Source organism: Populus nigra, chromosome 4 (genome assembly GCF_951802175.1).
Source record: "Populus nigra chromosome 4, ddPopNigr1.1, whole genome shotgun sequence".
NCBI classification, from domain to species: Eukaryota; Viridiplantae; Streptophyta; class Magnoliopsida; order Malpighiales; family Salicaceae; genus Populus; species Populus nigra.
Genome location: NC_084855.1, coordinates 10,030,424 through 10,047,160, shown reverse-complemented (window position 1 = coordinate 10,047,160; position 16,737 = coordinate 10,030,424). Strand labels below are relative to the sequence as shown.

Here is a 16,737-nt window from a genome sequence, read left to right as displayed (position 1 = left end):
ACCTTTACCACTACTAGTTTTAAAAGAGGAAGCGGCTCGAGAACTCATTCTTGAAATGCAGGTCAAGGTTTTAATTAATGGCCATGTTCAGTGTTGGTGGCTCCACCCGACTCAACCTTCATATCCGGAAGACGCGCTACTTTAGGATCGAGCAGCCGCGTGCTCCACCACTTTCCTTTTCTGGAAAAATAAAAATAAATTAAGGAACTGATTAGGAAGCCAGTTTTTCACTTTATACTGTTGCGGAAACCGTGTATTAATGTCCCCCGTTGCACTGTTTCATGTCCTTTGTCAAGAAAATACAGAGCCGTAATGTTCCTTGGGCCGTGATAAATGATGTCGGCATGTTGGATTACTGAGATTTATTGCAGTATTAATTGCTACTCTGTGCTCCGAAATAGACAAATTATGGGCACTATTATTCATGTTTTTTTTTATTATTATTAATATGAATAACTGAATCAATTTATATGTATTTTAATTATTTTTATTGATTCTAAAATTAATAATTATTAGTAATCATGTTTGTTTAAGTAGGATATATGCTTTTGATTTTGAAAGGGCACTATTAATGGAGTTAGTGGAGATTGCAAATATATTATTTACACTGAAATGAGATAAATTAAAAAAAATGTATAAATCAATAAGTTATCAAAGAGATGTTAATATTAATTAAATATTTAAATAAAAAATTAATCTTTCTCTCAAAAGCAAAGGATAGTTTAGTATTCAAAGACTCTTTCTTTTAATTGATATTTTTTTTTATCTAGAGGCTATTTTTTTTAATCAATAACAAATTATTTTTAAACTCTCCACCAAATAAAAATTAATTCCTATATTTAACCATTAAGATTTCACATATGATCCGTAGATCATAATTAGTCAAAGGGTATTCCCTCTCGCAGGTATAAATGCTCTCATTGGAATTCATATGTTTTTGGGAGAGATGGAGTCTCCAGTTCCAAAAATACTAAACGATTGCTTTGCTTGGATGTGAAGGCCGCAGGGTTAAGAAGGAAGATGAATCGCTAATGAACTCCATCAATGCTCGCATGAAGAAATAGAATTGCTGAACGGAGGTTCGCCTGGGTTTGAAGCTTCATAAAAATTACGCCACTTGGATTCTTCATGTGCCTTGACGTGGCCACATACTTGACCCTGGCTAGCCCCACTGGTTTCCCCTTTTAGCTAATAAAGACACCGAAGGGTGGAAGCCTATCTATACCTTAAAGGACACGATACATCCGGATAAATACATGGCCAGGACAATATCTATCACGATAATTTTCACATGAATGGACCAGCCTCGGTAAGCTATAGTATCATTACTTTGTTGAAAAATCTCATACATAATTTGATGTACTGTTTCCTTGGAAGTTTTGGCGGTTCATAAACACTAAATTGTGCGCTAGTTTTAATATATATACATGGTGCGCACTGTACATACTCTCACAATTCAATGCAATGTGGATTTTAATAATGAATTTTTTTTATCATTTTTTTTTCTGGATTACATCCTTTCATGTGCTATTTATTGTGTTTTTTTTGTTGTCTAAAATTCACAAATAAAATTAGACACGTACCATATTAACCTTCAAGGCTATACTAGGTTTAATTAATGCCAGAAAATTTCGTGCAGGACAACTAGTTAATTCCGAAGGCACATGATCGTACGTATTTTTAATTTTCCTTTGACTAGTGATCCCCGAAATTGGGTTGTCTAATGCTATAGTTAGCGAAAGGCGTAATATATAAATTTTGTGTGAAATGTGGATGCAGAGACGGGGGTCTGATAGTTGCTTGCTTTATATATATATATATATATATATATATATATATATGACCGAGTCTGGTGGGTGGAGATGAATCGAAAGATAGGTACTGTATTGTAGTGATTATGAACGGTAACTAAATCCAATAATATCGTCATCTTTCATTGGGTAACAGCACACTATACGCTCAGATTACTGTATTGTAGGCAAATCATGGCTGAATGATGTGCTGATATATAACCAGCTGCTGCTGCTCAAATGCACAGAGGCAGCCATCGGTGGCGATGATGATTCGTTGGAAGGTCCGAAGAAGTTGTGAAACTTTCCTGGCACGTTAAAGAAAAGAAAACTAAAGGAATTACTTTTTCCCATCCACTAATTGCATTTCAAATTAAACATCCACCTTCGATTCTATGATCTGTGACCTTTTTCTGGAGAGCGACAGCGCAGAAGTGGTGCTAGCTTGCATGCCTACACGCAACTATATCACATCCATCCATGGGAAAAATAAAATAAAATTAAGGATCGCTTTGACTGATTAATTCAATCAGAACCCACAAAAGCTGATGCGGCAATCAATGTGGTGCTCTTAAATCTGAATTATTTATCGGCTCGTGAAAGTTGATGGAAATGGAATTAATGTTGATAATATATACCATTGAATTTCAAAAACTACTGTGGAATGCCATTGAATTTCTCTTTTAAATCTTGTTGCTGTAATTTCTTTTTCTTTTCTTTTGGCTTGATTTGTGGTGTTTTTTTAAAAAAAAAAATAATATTATACTCTTATATTCCTTAATGAGCATTACCCATCATGTTATAAATCTTATAATTAGTTTCAAATTGGATAGTTTGATCCATTTAGATAAATAAAATAATAAAAATTTAAGTGTTTTTACATTTTTATAATATATTAGATCATGTCATTTAATGGTTTAAATTTAATAAACATCTTAAAACATGATAAAAATGCCATAGCATTTTAATTTTAATATAATATATTAAATGAAAAAAAAATTAAGAAAATCAATAAATAAAACAGAGTTAAATTAAACATATTTTTGTATTTGGTAATATCCTAATATTATAAATAGAAGTACTGCTTATTATCAAAAATCACATCTCAAATAAAAATAATAAAAACTATATATCTTACTTAAACAACATTTTTTATTTTTTAAGTGATGAGGTTTTGGGCTCTCTCACTTGCATATAATTGGAATTGAGTTGGATAATAGATAATCAGGTTATTATATCTTGCAAGGAAAAAAAGACATTGAGAATATTTACTGTATCATTTAACATATACTAACCTGCAAAAGCTTTAATATTTTTTTTTTTTTAAAAAGACATATACTAACCTTGATTTAACTACATCATATACTAAAAAATATATAAATAACATTTTTTCTCAAACAATTTATTATACCAACGAAGGAAATATATATATATATACATATGAAAGGCTAGCGATACATTTTATTATATGGATGCATCAATGTTTTCACTCCTCCTGCTGCAGTTGCCTCGACTCATGAGATCCTCTGGATTTCTATTTTAGGCTAAAAGTGTAATTAAGAGTGTAGTTGTTGTTATTTTTTAAAGTATTTTTTATTTAAAAATATACTAAAATATTTTTTATTTTAAAAAATTATTTTTGACATCAGATTATCAAAATGATCTAAAAATACATAAAAATTTATTAATTTAAAATAAATAAAAAAATAATTTTTTTAAATTATTTTTAAAACTTAAAAACAAACATAACCTAAACCTTACTACAGGGCCTCTGCTGACCACCACGTAGTCAAAAATTTAGAGCATTCTTTAAAAATCCAACTTCATATAATAAGTTGACCTATGATCTAGATTCAAAGTCAGGCCAAGTTTTAAGAAAATAAGGGAAATTTTAATTTAGCGTGTCCAATTAAAAATTTAGATTGATTCATATGGGTCAATCTAAAAAAAACTAATTAAAATTCATTAATTTGTTTTATATATAATTTTTTCAAAGTGAAATTATATTTATTATTTTATAAAATAAAAAAACTAAATTAATCTGAATTAACTTTATCAATATACATGAGTTATGGCCCGAGACTTATCCAACCGATCCAATCAGGTTTAGAACATGTTTGAGAATGTAGTCTAACTCATGTTTTTAAAAAAATTTAATTTGTTTTTGCTTCAAATTAAATATTTTTAATGTTTTTAAATCATTTTAAAACATTAATATAAAAAATAATTTTTTAAATATAAAATAATATTATATTAATATAATTTTAAATAAAAAATATTTTAACCACGACCAATACCACAATTTAAAAAATATCCTTAAAAACTATGCTGCGGAGGAACAGCTATGCTACAATAATCTAACATAAAAAGGCCCTGATATGGAAATTACGAGGCTGCGTAGCATTGGAGTCAAATCTCACAGTATAAAAATGGGATTCTACAGGTACTACCCTAGAGGCCTAGACAGGGACCCCTGAGGCTGGTTTTTTTTTTTTTAATTATTAATGCTCGTAGGATAACTGGTAAACTACTCATGTAAAATAAGTCATAGTTAGATTGGTTTGTTTACGTTGTATTTGTTTGGTCAGCAACAACATCGAATCAAAGCAAAAATGAGACAGGAATTAAAAAAAAAAAAAAAAATAATATATATATATATATATATATATATATATATATATATATCAATACACTTAGATTATTTGTCCCTTTTACAAAAGAGCTCAGGAATTAAAAAATGAGACAGCAGGATCGAATGTCAATGCAGCAAGAAAATTATTGAAGCTTATATTATAGGTCAGCAACATACCAAACCATCTAATCTAATCCATTGCCAAATAAACTTCTTTTTTTTTTCTTTTCCTTTTCCTCCGCTGGACTTTCTTTCTCTTGCTCCTGTTAGGTAAAGAGTTGTTCCAACAACACTTTGTCTTGCTATTGTTTTTTTTTTAAAAAAAAAAAAAAGATAATTGAAATCCTCCATCCTTAATTCATGTTTTAGAAAAATAGAAATTTACTTTAAAATTATCTTGAAAATATATTTATTTTTATGTCTCCATTCATTTCTCTTCAACTAGACATGTTTTTATCTCTTACATGTTTTAAAAATTTTGTTTAAAACATGGTTAATAGACACATTTGAGATCAAATTAAAAATGGAGTTCATTTATTATAAAATAATGTTTTAAGATGAAAAAAATAATTTTTTACTGACATGAATTTGAGTTTGGGTCTAGTCTATAAAGAATTACTTTCAACCCAACCCACTGTTTTGTCCGGCCTTTTAATGTAATGAATTGATTTGTTTTTCCAGGACAGTTGTGATAGAATTTTAACAATTTTTCAGCTCGATAAATATCTAATTTAAATCTAAAATATTCAAGTTTAATTTTGGTTTTATAAAAAGTAATCAAAGATAATAATGGAGGGAATTCCATCAATTTTTGATTCCTAAAAAGGGGCTAGAGAATAGTGTTTGGGTTAGTTTGTTTTGTATTATTTTTTGATATTATTGCTATAGAATTTTCAACTCTTTTTCTATCCAATTTTTTTTAGTCTGGCTCCTTTATTTTAAACACTTGTTTTTCTTTTTATTTTATTCTCGGTCTAGATCTTGATTAATTATTTTAGAGAGATATTTGAGTTACCATTATTTTGATTTGTTGAATTTTGTTTAAGAGTGCACCTAACCTAAATAAAGTAGTGATGTTAAAATTCTAAAAAGCTTATTTAAGAAAGGTTTTTTTGCACAAAACGAGGAACAATAAAGTTTTTTTAAAAAAATTATTTATCATTGATAACAATAAAATTTTAAATTTTTAATAATCCAAGGATCTTCAACAAATAAATGTTTTTTTTAATTTAAATGTAATTTATATGTATGATTAGTTTGCATGCTAGGATTGTATTTCAATATTTTATGGAAATTTTGACATGATATATATATATATATATATATATATATATATATATATATATATAACTTACTTTTATTTTATGATCATAAACTGTTTTTTTTCTATCAAAATAATGATTCTGGTTAGAAAAAATATGCTTTCACTAAAATAAATAGGATATCATTAATAAGAAAATTGATTGAAAACTTGACAAATATATGTTTTGTATTTATTTTAAATGAATTATATTTTTTTTATAAAAAAACTATTGCTCTATAATTAAATAAAAGAATTTGAAGAGTTACATGAAATATGAGTTGAAATATTTTAATATATATATTTAACTTAGTTCCGTGATTGAATTTATGGTTTAAATCAATAAATTTATTATCTTTTATATATATCAACCTTTTGTCTTGCAATAATTTTTTTTAAGAGATAAAATTTTTAAAATCAATTATCTTTTCAGCTTTAATAACAATATCAAAATATTCTTCATGATCTATATATTTTTTTATATTTAAATTTTTCTGGTTCTCCTTGCGTCATCGAGAGAGCATGCAAATTAGTGTATACTAGTTACATGCCCCACGCGATGCCGCGGGTCAATTATTTTTTGCATTTTAAAAATAGTCAAGATCTAAAAATGTTAGGTTTTTTTGCAAAGTTATACCCAAGAGTCTCAGGTTTGGTTGCAACGTTTGACCCAAGAGTAATGTTTATAATATTAATAATAACGTTAAACTTGGGCTAACCCTTAGCATAAAAATGTCTGGACTGTAATACCAGACCCAATAGCATTGGACGTGGGTTTGGCTGCAAGGCCGTGTCATAAAAGTGTGATAATGAAATAGATTAGTTAAAAAAAAACCAACAGGAAGAAAAAAAACTAATGAAAAAAATAAAAAAAATGAATTAATTGGGTTAACCCTTCAAACCAGGTTAACCCGTCATACCTTGAATTCGCATCGTGAAAGTTTGATAATTAAAAAGAAAAAAACAAATTAATGGGTTACCCCATAATTAACTGGGCTAACTCGTCAAACCAGGTTAACCTGTCAAACCCAGAATCCGTGTAAGGAAAGTTTGATAACTTAATAGAAAAAAAATTTAACATTAACAATTTAAATTAAACGAAAAAAATTAATTAAAAAGAAAAAAAACAAAAGGCATCAGCTTTTTCACTGTGGACTGTACTGGGCAGTTCACAGTCAAATGCATAAAAAAAAAAACTAAAGGCATCAGCCGAGAACCACCTAGAAAAAAATTTAATATTAATAAACTAAATTAATTAAAAATTTTTTTTAAAAAAAAAAAGAAAAAAAACCTCTAAGAAGAAAAAAAACTTAATAGAAAGAAATTTAACATTAACAAAATAAACTAAACGAAAAAAATAATTAAAAAGAAAAAAAAAGCAAAAAATAAAATAAAATTCAGGTTAACTCGTCAAACCAAGTTAACCCGTTAAACCCGAGATCCGTGTCATGAATATCTGGTAACTAAATAAAAAAAAGTGAATATTAACAAATTGAACTAATAAAAAAAATTAATTAAAAAGAAAAAAAAATCCAGGTTAACTCGTCAAACTATGTTAACCTGTTAAACCCAATATTTGTGTCATGAAAATCTGATAAGTAAATAAAAAAAAAATTTAACATTAACAAACTAAATTAAACATAAATATTTATGAAAATAATAATAATAAAAAATTAACGGGTCAACCCGAAATTAACTGGGTTTGCCTGTGAAACCAGGTTAACCCGTGAAACTCTAGATATGTGTCATGAAAGTCTAATAACTAAATAGAAAGAAATTTAACATTAACAAACTAAACTAAACAAAAAAAATTAATTAAAAAAAACAAAGAAAGAAGCAAAAAAAAAATCCCAAAAAACATAAAAAAACAGCTAAGAAAACTTAGACAATTTAAAAAAAAAACCATAAAGAATTAGTGTTTTACTGTGGACTGCACTGTGCAGTCCACAGTAAAACACTGGTTCCTTTTAGCTATTTATAATAATAATATATTGATTTTAGTTTTTTTTTAACTTTCCAAATAATATATTAAATAATATATAGTTTGTAATTGGAACTTAGAATTATCTACATTTAGACACAAAGCATGCTAATTTAATAAATTCATTTAGGACAGTTCAATATATTTAGTTTAATTTTTCATTATTGTCCGTCAATAAAGATCTTTATCCTTTCAAGGAGACTTGTGAAAACGTGCATTTATTTATTTCTCCAGGGTTGAAAAGTCTGTTATTATTTTTTTAACAATAGAAGAACACAAGTTTTATAATTTTTTTATAACACAGGAAAATATTATTAAAAGTGGACATGAGAGTTATTATAGATCCAATCATATTATTAAACTATAAATTAATGTTGCTATAAGGGGAGAAGCTGATGGTGTCTTTAATCAATTAACAAATTAATCGTTGATAGCAAGTGGACGTTGGATGTTATAAAAAGTGAATATCAAAATTTTAATCTAATCATTAATTAATACCCGGGGGCTAAAATCGTACTTGTTATCTTTTTGAATATGCGAGTGATTAAATGAAAATTTAAATTTTATTTTTGAAAGGCAAGTAAAAAGGGTTAAGATTAAGTGTTAAGTATGAAACTAAAACACATGAATTTTTAACTACAGCCGGCACTGTTAAGGAACTTACATAATACCGTGGACTAACTGTGCATGTTTTAATAATTTATTTATTTTTCTTAATTAAGGATGAAATTAAAAGAAGAAAGATCAAAATAAAAAAAACACTAAACATAAATGATATGTCAGAGAATTTAGAGAAAATATATTAGGATGTTCAAACTTTAAAAATAACACAAATTATATAATTTAAATTTTTTTATTTTTTTTAAAAAATCAAATTTGGTATAAATTATACAATCTAGCCATCATGTCGTTTGTGTGTTTTTTTTTTTTAAAAAATTTGGTATCTCTTTTCGGCTAGAGATTTGTTTTTAAAATTATTTTATGTATGTTTAATTTTTGAAATGAATTTTTTGATTTATCTATATTTATTTTAATATTTTTTTATAGATGAATTTATTTTTTAAAATAAAATAAAATTTATCTTGAGATAATATTTCTATATGTGGAGCCATGCATTTTTCCTTTTTCTTTTATTTTATTCAAATAATTTAATAAATGTGTCAATTTTTTTTATTTATGATTGAATAAAAAATTATTTTAATTAATAATATCTAACAAATACAACCTGATAATTTTTTTTTTGTAAGATTAAACATCTTGATTTGCAATTATCTCTTGATTTTTTTAATTTTATTTATGATATTTTTTAAATTTATTAGCATATTTATTTCTTGATTTATAATTAAAATTTTTTTAGCTATAGAAATATAAAAAAAATACATTTATAATTTCTAATAAAAAATAAAATATGTGATGGCGACATAGCGCAGATGTCATAACTTGTGTAAAATATACCAAGTGCTCGCCGTACCGCCCCTGCTATTCACAACTCCAACACGTAGCTTCCTCAGATAAACACGAAAATCAACCAGCCATGACAAACGAAAAATATTTTTATTTCCCAGCGATTCCATCCATGCTGCGGCCCTGCACCGCCGAGCCCTCATCCACCCACACACGCTAAAATAAAAACTAGCAGCACAGTGGCATTTTCGTTGTTTCAGCTAAATGAAAAAGGTGAAATCGACATTGCATCCATACTGATTTTTATTTCACGCTGCAAGCTCACCACCCAAAAAACTAAAATAGAAAAAAAAGAGTTATTGTATTATTAATTAAAAGAGAGAGAGAAAAAGATCAAAGAATTATGATCAACTCCACCCAATCCATTTGATTTTCAGTAATCTCTCTCTCCTCTCTCTCTCTCTGTCTCTCTCTTCACTGGCACTGCTGTTCCTCCTTTCTGTATAAATCTTCTATTTCAAGCCAGTTCGAATGTTCTTGTTCTTACACTCAACACTACCCACATCGTTTTTTATTCAGTCCATAAAACAAAAAAAAAAAAACCAAACACACTTTTTTTTTGGTGCAATATCATTGACCATTCAAAATCGTAATACGTATAATCACAAACAACAATAAAAAAACATTTCTCTTTGATTTTAACAAAGTAAATGACATGGTTGTTTGTTAATTTATTATTTGCGCGAGTGAAATGCGGAACAGCCAGCGATTTTTCAAGACGATGGGAAAATCGCCGGCGATTTGATGGAATCAGCACTGTCTAGTCTTACAGTTTTGGACATTTCATGGAGGTTTTTATAAACAAGTGTAGTTCATGTTCCGTACCTAGATTTGATACTAAGCTCAAATTCACACTCGTTGTTTTCGAGGTGAGCTGTTACTGTTCTTTTTCTTTTTTAATGCTGTCTTTCTCTTTTATTTTGTTCTTTGAAATGTGAGATTTAGGGTTTTAGTTCACCAGCTTTGTTTGCTTACTGAGAATTTGAAGGGAAAAGAAAGAAAATTTGGGGTTTAGTTACTGAACTTTAACCCTGAAGTAATTGTCCGATGCCAAAAGTTTTTCTCTTAGTTTAGATTTTCTTTTTGTAATAATTTTGTTTTGTGAAGATTTCCTCTTTAGCCGCCTTCTTTCTTTCTTCCTAGTTTTCTTTTTTGTTAATGGAAATTACTTTTCGGGAACTGTTCACAGTTCGCCCGATTTTTATAGGGCATAAGCTTCCTTATTGAATTTGGATTGCTTAGCCTTTGGAAATAAGATGGGTCTGTTAAGGAACTTTTAACTCAGAAGTATTATTAGTTGCTTTATTAGCTTTAATAGTTAAATCTTAATTAAGCTTATGGAGTTCGAAGTTTTGTTCTTTGCTCTGTATTTGTTACCTTGAGTTTGGAGCTGCAAGATCTCTTAATTTTTTATTTGTTGTGGCCAATTTTTTTTTTCAAATTTGTTCATCATCATCTCTATTTGAAAATCGAAGCTTTCTGTTCGTGTTCATACGAACAGCCAGATTTATTTGTTTGAGTTTGATAAGTAATTTCAACAATATGCGGTTGTTATGACTTCGAAACAGATTGCGTTGATATTGTTATGCTTTCTAGCTATTAATGCTGAAAGCCACGACCACCAATTGCAACAGCCAAGTGCTGAGAGGGGAAGTGAAAATATTATATCACATTCATGCATTCACGACCAGATTATTGAAGAGAGGAAACGACCTGGTCGCCAGGTGTACTCTGTTACCCCACAGATTTATGGTCAGTCTGGTATCTCTAAACCCCTTCATCGCAAAGGGAGGGCATTGCTTGGAATTTCAGAATCATCGTTACAGCAAAAAGATGTAAAGCAACCAATTAGGATATTTTTAAATTATGATGCGGTTGGTCACTCACCTGACAGAGATTGCCGAAAAGTTGGTGACATTGTGAAGGTGGGTGTAATATGTGATTTAGTAAGCTCAGTTGAATGTACTAGTTTCTGCTGTATAACTGATATTTTCTTTTCTTTTCTTTTCTTTCTTATCAGCTAGGGGAGCCTCCAGTGGCTTCTCGTCCTGGCACTCCTTGCAATCCCCATGGCGATCCTCCACTTTATGGTGATTGCTGGTACAATTGCACCGTGGATGATATTTCTGGAAAGGACAAAAAGCATCGGCTTCGCAAGGTTAGCACTTATAAAATTAATTTAAGATATCTATTCTGTGATGCTTATTTTGAGATGACTATTAAATCTTGATGAGGCATGAAACTGCAATTAACATTTCTATCAGCAAAAAAGTTTGATAAAGATGAAGAACTTTCTGTAATTGATTTCGATACAGGCTCTGGGGCAGACAGGTGATTGGTTTAGGAGAGCATTGGCTGTTGAGCCTGTAAAGGGGAACTTGCGGTTAAGTGGATATTCTGCATGTGGGCAAGATGGAGGCGTACAACTTCCACGTGAATATGTTGAGGGTATGCCATTTCAGTTGCCCTTTTGCTTTGTGATTTGCTCAAATTGCCATTCTGATTTTTATGGCACTTGTTATATTGGAATTCTGAGGTAATCTTTATATTTTTTTAAATTCTTCTCAGAGGGTGTTGCTGATGCGGACTTGGTTCTTTTGGTGACTACAAGACCAACCACTGGCAACACTCTTGCATGGGCAGTGGCATGTGAACGCGATCAATGGGGCCGTGCAGTTGCTGGTAAATTAGTTCTGCTTGTTAATTTAATTTACATTTTTATTTATTTATTTTTTTTTTTTTGCATTGAGCATCATCTCATTGTTCATGAGATAATAAACCTGTGCTTTCATTTCTTTTGCAGGACACGTGAATGTTGCCCCTCGCCATTTGACAGCTGAAGCAGAGACTTTACTTTCAGCTACCCTCATTCATGAGGTGATTTTGTATTAAATTAACAAGATTGGCAACCTATGGAATGATCTATCTTGTACTGATTAACATGTTTAATTTCATCCAGGTTATGCATGTCTTAGGTTTTGATCCTCACGCCTTTTCCCATTTTAGGGATGACAGAAAGAGAAGGCGCAGCCAGGTAGATGGCAGATATACTGTTGGATCAATTATTGAAACATTATCTGAATTGTTAAGGGAACTATTTATGTTGCCTTCCATAAAAATGGTGTTGAAAGGACTTCAGAGTTTATTTGTGTGCACTTATGGGAATTTCAAATGAATTCAACATTTAAGCTCGCCATTGCATGTTTTTCAGGTCACTGAACAACTCATGGACGAAAAGCTTGGCCGGATGGTAACGCGTGTGGTTCTTCCACGTGTTGTCATGCACTCACGAAATCATTATGGGGTAAGTATTGTGCAGCTTATCAGTATTCCAAGAAAATGCTTGCATTGTCGGGATACTCTTTATTTACAATCTGTGGCTTTTAATATCTGACTGTCACACCTCAAAAGCCAACTAAGGTTTGATAAGTTTTCCTTCTAGCAGGCATTCTCGGAAAATTTAACAGGATTAGAACTTGAAGATGGGGGAGGACGTGGCACATCAGGTATTCCTTTTATTTTCTGTGATTTCTTTTTCACTCTCGAGCAGTGTTTATTTTTTACATGTAATTTGGCTATATCTAAATTGTTGACATATTGATTGGTTGCAAGGTTTGTAATTGAGGCACTTAAATTAATAAATATCATTGAAAATTGACATGTAGTACATGACAGGATGTTTATTTATGGGAACAGAAATAATAAATTAATGACATGTGGAAAATGTTTTTACCAATTTGAGGAGCAATAATCTGTTGTTACTATCAGACATATAACCATATTCTAGCCAAAACTGGGGTAATTCCTAGAAATTTAGTGATTAATATTTATATGACAACTTGGCTGCAGGGTCCCATTGGGAAAAGAGGCTTCTGATGAATGAAATAATGACAGGATCTGTGGATACAAGATCGGTAGTTTCAAAAATGACACTAGCTCTGTTGGAAGATAGTGGATGGTACCAGGCTAACTATAGCATGGCAGATCATCTTGACTGGGGTCGAAATCAAGGAACTGACTTTGTTACATCCCCTTGCAACCTCTGGAAGGGGGCATATCATTGCAATGCTACCCAGTTGTCAGGCTGTACATACAACAGGGAGGCAGAGGGTTATTGTCCGATTGTAAGTTACACTGGGGATCTCCCCCAGTGGGCACGTTACTTTCCACAGGCAAATAAAGGTTGGTTCTTGAGCTTGTAAGTTTTTTTAGAAAATTTGCCACTCGTATATGTGAGAACGTAAATTGATGTTCTTTGTAGATAAAATATTTTTAAACCATGTTTTTTTCTCCACATATTATCACAACAGTCTGTCCTTAAAGATGTAACTAAGCCTCTCTTTTCATGTTGAGTTTGTGATTAATTGTAGAAAACCAGGAGCCCGTTTCCTTGACCATTATGATTTTTTCCCATTATTCCACATTTCATCTGAGACCCTCATTTTGTGGGATCGACTTAGAGAGACTTTGCTTTGATTGAAAATCTTGTTAAGATAATGTTTTTTTGTTCTCAATTATTCCTGCACAAGCCTTTGGGTGTCACAAGCTGCTTGTAACAGCTGGACATGTCAACTACCTGCAATACATATCGTGTTGAATAAGGCTGTGATTGTTTAATATATCAATATCCTTAAACGAGTCGGATATATTTCCCGTTAATTTGATTTTCCTTTTAACTTTATTGATGGCCATCACAGGTGGGCAGTCATCATTGGCCGACTACTGTACGTATTTTGTGGCGTATTCTGATGGATCTTGTACAGACACAAACAGCGCAAGAGCACCAGATAGAATGTTAGGTGAAGTGCGAGGGAGTAGCTCCAGGTGAGATTTGAGATTTGAGCATTCTGTTTGAAGAGTTTGGGCAACAATATATTGATCAGTGTTTTTAAAATAATGCATGTAGGTGTATGGCCTCATCATTAGTACGTACTGGATTTGTCAGGGGCTCAATGACCCAAGGAAATGGTTGTTATCAGCACAGATGTGTAAATAACTCCCTCGAGGTATGCACTTGAGCTCTGTTATGTTTAATACCCCCCTGCTTGTCATGCTGTAGTTTAATAAATGCTAGTGTGAAGTCCATTCGGTTGTCTACAGAAGCTTGCATGTGCAAAGTAAGCATCTATCTGTACATATAAAATGTATTTTCTCAACAAATGATGAGTTTTTTAAGAGGGTTGAAAAGATGAATAAATGAAATTTGTGCAACTGTATAAGCTGTAATTTAGTTATGATTTGGAGATTTGCAAGTTTCCAATCAGTATTCTCATAAGCTATAGTTTTTAAGAGTCGCTAAACTTTCCAGAAAATAATGGCCAGCTTGAGGAATTCAATCATAGCGTTTAGCTAATTCTCACCTGGGATGTGTGTGAGTCTGCGGGATGTCCTTTGAACATACTTGTCCGTCCAATTTTCCATCGTGAACATGGAATAACACAACAGATTTCACAAGATGAGCTTCTTGCCTCTTGAATGACACTGTTGTTTGCTAGGGGGATGATCTGAAGGAGATTGAATGTCTCATTTTTAGGATTTTGAAAATAATTGGTAGTTTTCATGCTGCCATGAAAAGCAGGATGTGTGTTATAATGTAATTCTGGTGGTCCTCTTTGTAGGTTGCTGTGGATGGTATTTGGAAAGTGTGCCCGGAAGCTGGAGGACCAGTGCAGTTCCCTGGCTTTAATGGTAATTAATTATTTGTTTTTAAGCTAATTGATTGAATTAAATTATTAACTGTCCATCCTTATATTTTCTGTGTTTTGTTCTTATCTGCAGGGGAGCTGATTTGTCCTGCTTACCAGGAGCTATGCAGTACAGGTTCAGTCTCTGTACCTGGACAGTGCCCCAGCTCTTGTAATTTTAATGGGGACTGTATAGATGGAAGGTGTCACTGTTTCATAGGATTTCACGGTCTTGATTGCAGCAAACGTAAGCTCCTATTAAGCTTTTCAGTCAATGGATGAGAATCTTGGCTTCATTCAATTATAAATTTGCAATCCATTGACTCTTGGCTTCATTGAATTATATTTTAGGCAATTTTGTTAAGCATTTCCTTGATTCTTTTGTAGGCTTCTGTCCGGGGAATTGCAATGGCCAGGGTAAGTGCCTTTCAAATGGGATCTGCCAATGTGAAAATGGTTACACTGGCATCGACTGCTCTACTGGTAATGTGATCTTTCTTGGAGAAGCCTGATAGTGTTCCTTGCAAATGTGTTATCTTTGTAATGTTGCTCGTTGCTGTGATACGCAGCTGTTTGTGATGAACAATGCAGCCTCCATGGTGGGGTCTGTGACAATGGAGTTTGTGAATTCCGTTGCTCAGACTACGCAGGCTACACATGTCAGAACAGCTCGACTCTTCTCTCCAGTCTCTCGGTTTGCAAAAATGTCCTGGAGAGTGACATGTCTGGCCAACACTGTGCACCCAGTGAATCAGGCATACTTCAGCAGGTAGAAGAAGTTGTTGTCATGCCCAACTATCACCGATTGTTCCCAGGTGGGGCCCGAAAGTTATTTAATATCTTTGGCAGCAGTTATTGCGACGCAGCTGCCAAGCGACTAGCCTGCTGGGTAGGGTCCTCACACTTTTTTCCAGGAGTCTCCCATTAATTTTTTGATAGTTGTGTCATGCATGATGATGATTTATATATCTTGTATGAGCTAAAATCTGTCCAACCTAAATGACCAGATCTCTATCCAAAAGTGTGACAAGGATGGTGACAACAGGCTCCGGGTATGCCATTCAGCATGCCAGTCCTATAATTTAGCTTGTGGAGCATCACTTGACTGCTCGGACCAAACCCTCTTTAGCAGCGAGGAGGAAGGTGACGTTCAGTGCACGGGCTCGGGTGAGATGAGAGTATCATGGTTTAATCGTCTGCGGAGTAGTTTGCTTTCAAGTAATACTTCGTCCGGAGGAATGTCTGTAAAATATAGGCATCTGTAGATCTTTTTCCCCTTAAATTTTTTTCCTAATTTTGGGTTGTAATTTTTCCAGGGCTCAATTGTAGGATAGGTGGCACGCAGTGCACGTGCCCTAGATGTAGATTGTTCGTGTAGATTGGCTTTCAAAAAGGAAAGCCGCTTGTAGGAGAGTATTGGAAATGTATGAAGAAAGAAAACAAGAAGGGAAAGAAAAAAAAAAAGTTCCTAACTTTGTTGAGTGATCAGCGGTTCGGCCGAAGGCCTTTAATGAAAAGCCTCGTGTTTTCTCGATTCTCCTCGTCTATTTCCTTTCCTATTCTCTCGTTAAAATCTTGCTTGCTTGTCACTGGTTATTTTCAGCTTCTCAAATCTGTGTTCAGTGGGGTCCTAATGTTCACGTGCCAGGTGAAAAATGTTTTTTCAATCAACTAGAACCCCTTTAACTCGCGGTGCTTGTAGCCATTGAAGCAGAAGCTTCATGACACTCCATAATTCTAGAATTTTTCAAGTTCGGAGCCCAAAAAAGCCAGATACTGATAACCTGCATCAATTGCTGCAAGCCTCAGGGTGGTCTTGAGGCTGCTGTTCTTGTTTCGAAACTGCATAGCAGCAGCACATTCTTTCTAATGAGGCCGGTTGGAAA

General features: G+C 32.1%; 1 protein-coding gene across 2 annotated transcripts; it reads left to right on the top strand.

Moving 5' to 3' along the window:
• The first annotated feature begins 9,494 nt into the window (after positions 1-9,494).
• Positions 9,495-16,385, top strand: LOC133692091 (uncharacterized). 2 transcript variants are annotated; one of them, XM_062112775.1, is made up of 17 exons: positions 9,495-10,036; positions 10,736-11,092; positions 11,188-11,325; positions 11,483-11,615; positions 11,736-11,849; positions 11,971-12,044; positions 12,127-12,201; positions 12,379-12,471; positions 12,610-12,673; positions 13,017-13,349; positions 13,865-13,991; positions 14,074-14,173; positions 14,786-14,855; positions 14,946-15,098; positions 15,239-15,334; positions 15,421-15,740; positions 15,859-16,385. In XM_062112775.1, exons 1-17 carry the CDS (start codon positions 9,953-9,955, stop codon positions 16,114-16,116), a joined length of 2,589 nt encoding a protein of 862 aa, XP_061968759.1. In that variant the 5' UTR covers positions 9,495-9,952; the 3' UTR covers positions 16,117-16,385. The 2 variants fall into 2 exon arrangements, with proteins under 2 accessions (XP_061968759.1, XP_061968760.1); XM_062112776.1 differs by having other exon boundaries at positions 9,496-10,036; positions 12,613-12,673.
• Positions 16,386-16,737: the final 352 nt, after the last annotated feature.